General features: G+C 40.6%; 1 protein-coding gene across 2 annotated transcripts in view; it reads right to left on the minus strand.

The window, feature by feature from the left end:
* The window catches only part of atoh8 (atonal bHLH transcription factor 8), a 9,713-nt gene that overhangs the window by 823 nt on the left and 6,390 nt on the right, over positions 1 to 2,500 (minus strand). For both annotated transcript variants that reach the window (XR_011308631.1, XM_069669186.1), the window contains one exon: positions 1 to 198. This exon is cut by the window's left edge and continues 823 nt beyond it. Coding sequence is in view for 1 of the 2 variants with exons in the window: in XM_069669186.1 (XP_069525287.1) it covers positions 193 to 198 (6 nt within the window). In the remaining variant the exon portion in view is untranslated. The remainder of the gene's footprint in view (positions 199 to 2,500) is intronic.

Here is a 2,500-nt window from a genome sequence, read left to right on the forward strand (position 1 = left end):
TTAAAGTGAAGTTTGTTCACACCTTCACAGCTTTATCATCCTGTTAATAAAAATAACTTCATCATGTTAATGAGGCAGCAGAGTTATGTGTTAATCTGTTTCCATGGTAACGGATTATTAAGAAGCCATCCTGATGAGTCTCTACTTATTCTCCTCTCAGATCCTGATCTAGATCCAGATCCTGAACCATCTTCACTCCTGAAACACACAGAGGAAACAGGAAGTTAAAGCATACAGATCAGATCTCAGGTCAGTTTGACGTCTGCTGGTCTCAGGACCTTCACAGTGATCTGGACGTGCTTCCTGCAGGCTGTGTGGTGTTCAGAGGAGGTTTATGTTCACAGTAACAGACAGAAAACACATGTAAAGTTGTTCTAATGAAGTTCTTCAGCTGATCAAACCTGTCTGAAGGTCAAGTTGATCATCTGTCCAACAATACTCAATCATAGGACATTTGTGAATGAACAGAGACAGTTAGAGGCTGAATCATTCATTGAGCCCCCATAGGAGTGCTGCAGGTTGTGAATAACACGTGATTACAATAATTATGTTCTAAAAAAGATGATTAAATGACACGCTAGCTCCATGGTATGATTTAGAAACTCGTAACCTGAAGCAAATGTCGCCTAAATTTAAAAGAATTGTGGCGATCCACCAAAACAGAGTCTCGTTTACTCTACAGAAAGGCCCTACGGCATGCTCGAAGTGTCTACTACTCCTCCCTTATAGAAGAAAATAAAAACAATCCCAGGTACCTTTTCAGCACTGTAGCCAGGTTGACAGAGAGTCAGAGCTCCATTGAGCCATGTATTCCTATAGCCCTCAGCAGTGATGATTTCATGAGCTTCTTTAATGACAAAATCCTAAAGATTAGAGACTCTGTAACCTCCTGCCCTTAAAGGTTAACTTTGGGATTTTTCAACCTAGACCCTATTTTCCCATGTTTGCGTGTAAGTGACTAGTAGAGACAACAATTATTGAAATCGATCCAGTATTCAGGGAGGGAGCATTGGCCAGCAGCCGCCAAATGAGATACAATGTAACTAAACGGGGCACCGCGCATACGCCAATATACAGCCACTAAAAACGCTTGTTTTTGCTACTGACAGGCTCAGATCGGTATAATAAGTGTCTGACAACACTGTGGCAGCCATGCTACTTTACCTTATGCTCTCTGTTGTTGTCTTTAACCAAGTCTCGCTCACGGAGGTGGTGCCCTGTTTAGTTACATTGTATCTCATTTCGCGGCTGCCAGTTGGTGCTCCCTCCCTGAATACTGGATCGATTTCAACATTTGTTGTCTCCACTACTCACTTACACATAAACACATGGAAAAATAGGGTCTAGGTTGAAAAATCCTAAAGTTATCCTTTATCTGGTGCAGATGTATCTTTGGAAACTGCTCAAAAACCTGATGTTTACCTCAACTGTTTTTCTCCAATTGACCTTCCTGAGCTAAATTCTCTGATCTCTTCGTCTAAACCATCAACCTGTCTTTGAGACCCGATTCCAACCAAGCTGCTTAAGGAAATCTTTCCCTCAATAAGCACTTCTTTTCTAGATATGATCGACTGGCTATGTACCACAGTCTTTGAAACTAGCTGTAATTAAGCCACTTCTTAAAAAGCCTACCCTAGATTCAGGCACCTTAGCTAACTATAGACCTATATCTAACCTTCCTTTTATTTCAAAGATCCTTGAGAAAGCAGTCGCTAATCAATTGTGTGACTTTCTTCATAACAACAGTTTATTTGAGGACTTTCAGTCAGGATTTAGAGTCCACCATAGCACTGAGACAGCACTTGTGCGAGTTTCAAATGATCTACTTATTGCTTCAGACAGAGGACTTCTCTCTGTACTCGTCCTGTTAGATCTTAGTGCCGCTTTCGACACGATAGACCATCACATCCTTTTACAGAGACTAGAACTAGAAGTTCATTACAGGATCTGCATTAAGTTGGTTTAAATCGTATTTATCAGATTTGTTAATGTTCATGATGTGTCCTCTATGCACACCAAAGTTAGTCATGGAGTTCCACAAGGTTCTGTGCTCGGACCCATTCTTTTTAACTTATATATGCTTCCTCTTGGTAATATCATGAGGAAACACTCCATTAATTTTCATTGTTACGCAGATGATACTCAATTATACTTATCAATGAAGCCAGATGAAACCAATCAGTTATCTAAACTAGAAGCATGCCTTAAGGACATAAAGATCTGGATGACTAGAAACTTTCTGCTACTTAATTCAGACAAGTTATTGTGCTCGGCCCCAAACACCTAGGAGATTCTTTCGCTAATGATATAGCTGCCCTAGATGGCATCAGCCTGGCATCCAGCACTACTGTTAGGAATCTGGGAGTTCTATTTGATCAGGATATGTCCTTCATCTCCCACATAAAACAAATAGGACAAGGACAGCCTTCTTTCACCTTTGCAACAAACATCAGACACATCCTGTCTCAACATGATGCAGAAAAACTAGTCCATGCATTTA

This window comes from Semicossyphus pulcher, unplaced genomic scaffold (genome assembly GCF_022749685.1).
Source record: "Semicossyphus pulcher isolate SPU_LCO1_2020_fin unplaced genomic scaffold, fSemPul1.0.p SCAF_2, whole genome shotgun sequence".
Taxonomy (NCBI): domain Eukaryota; kingdom Metazoa; phylum Chordata; class Actinopteri; order Labriformes; family Labridae; genus Semicossyphus; species Semicossyphus pulcher.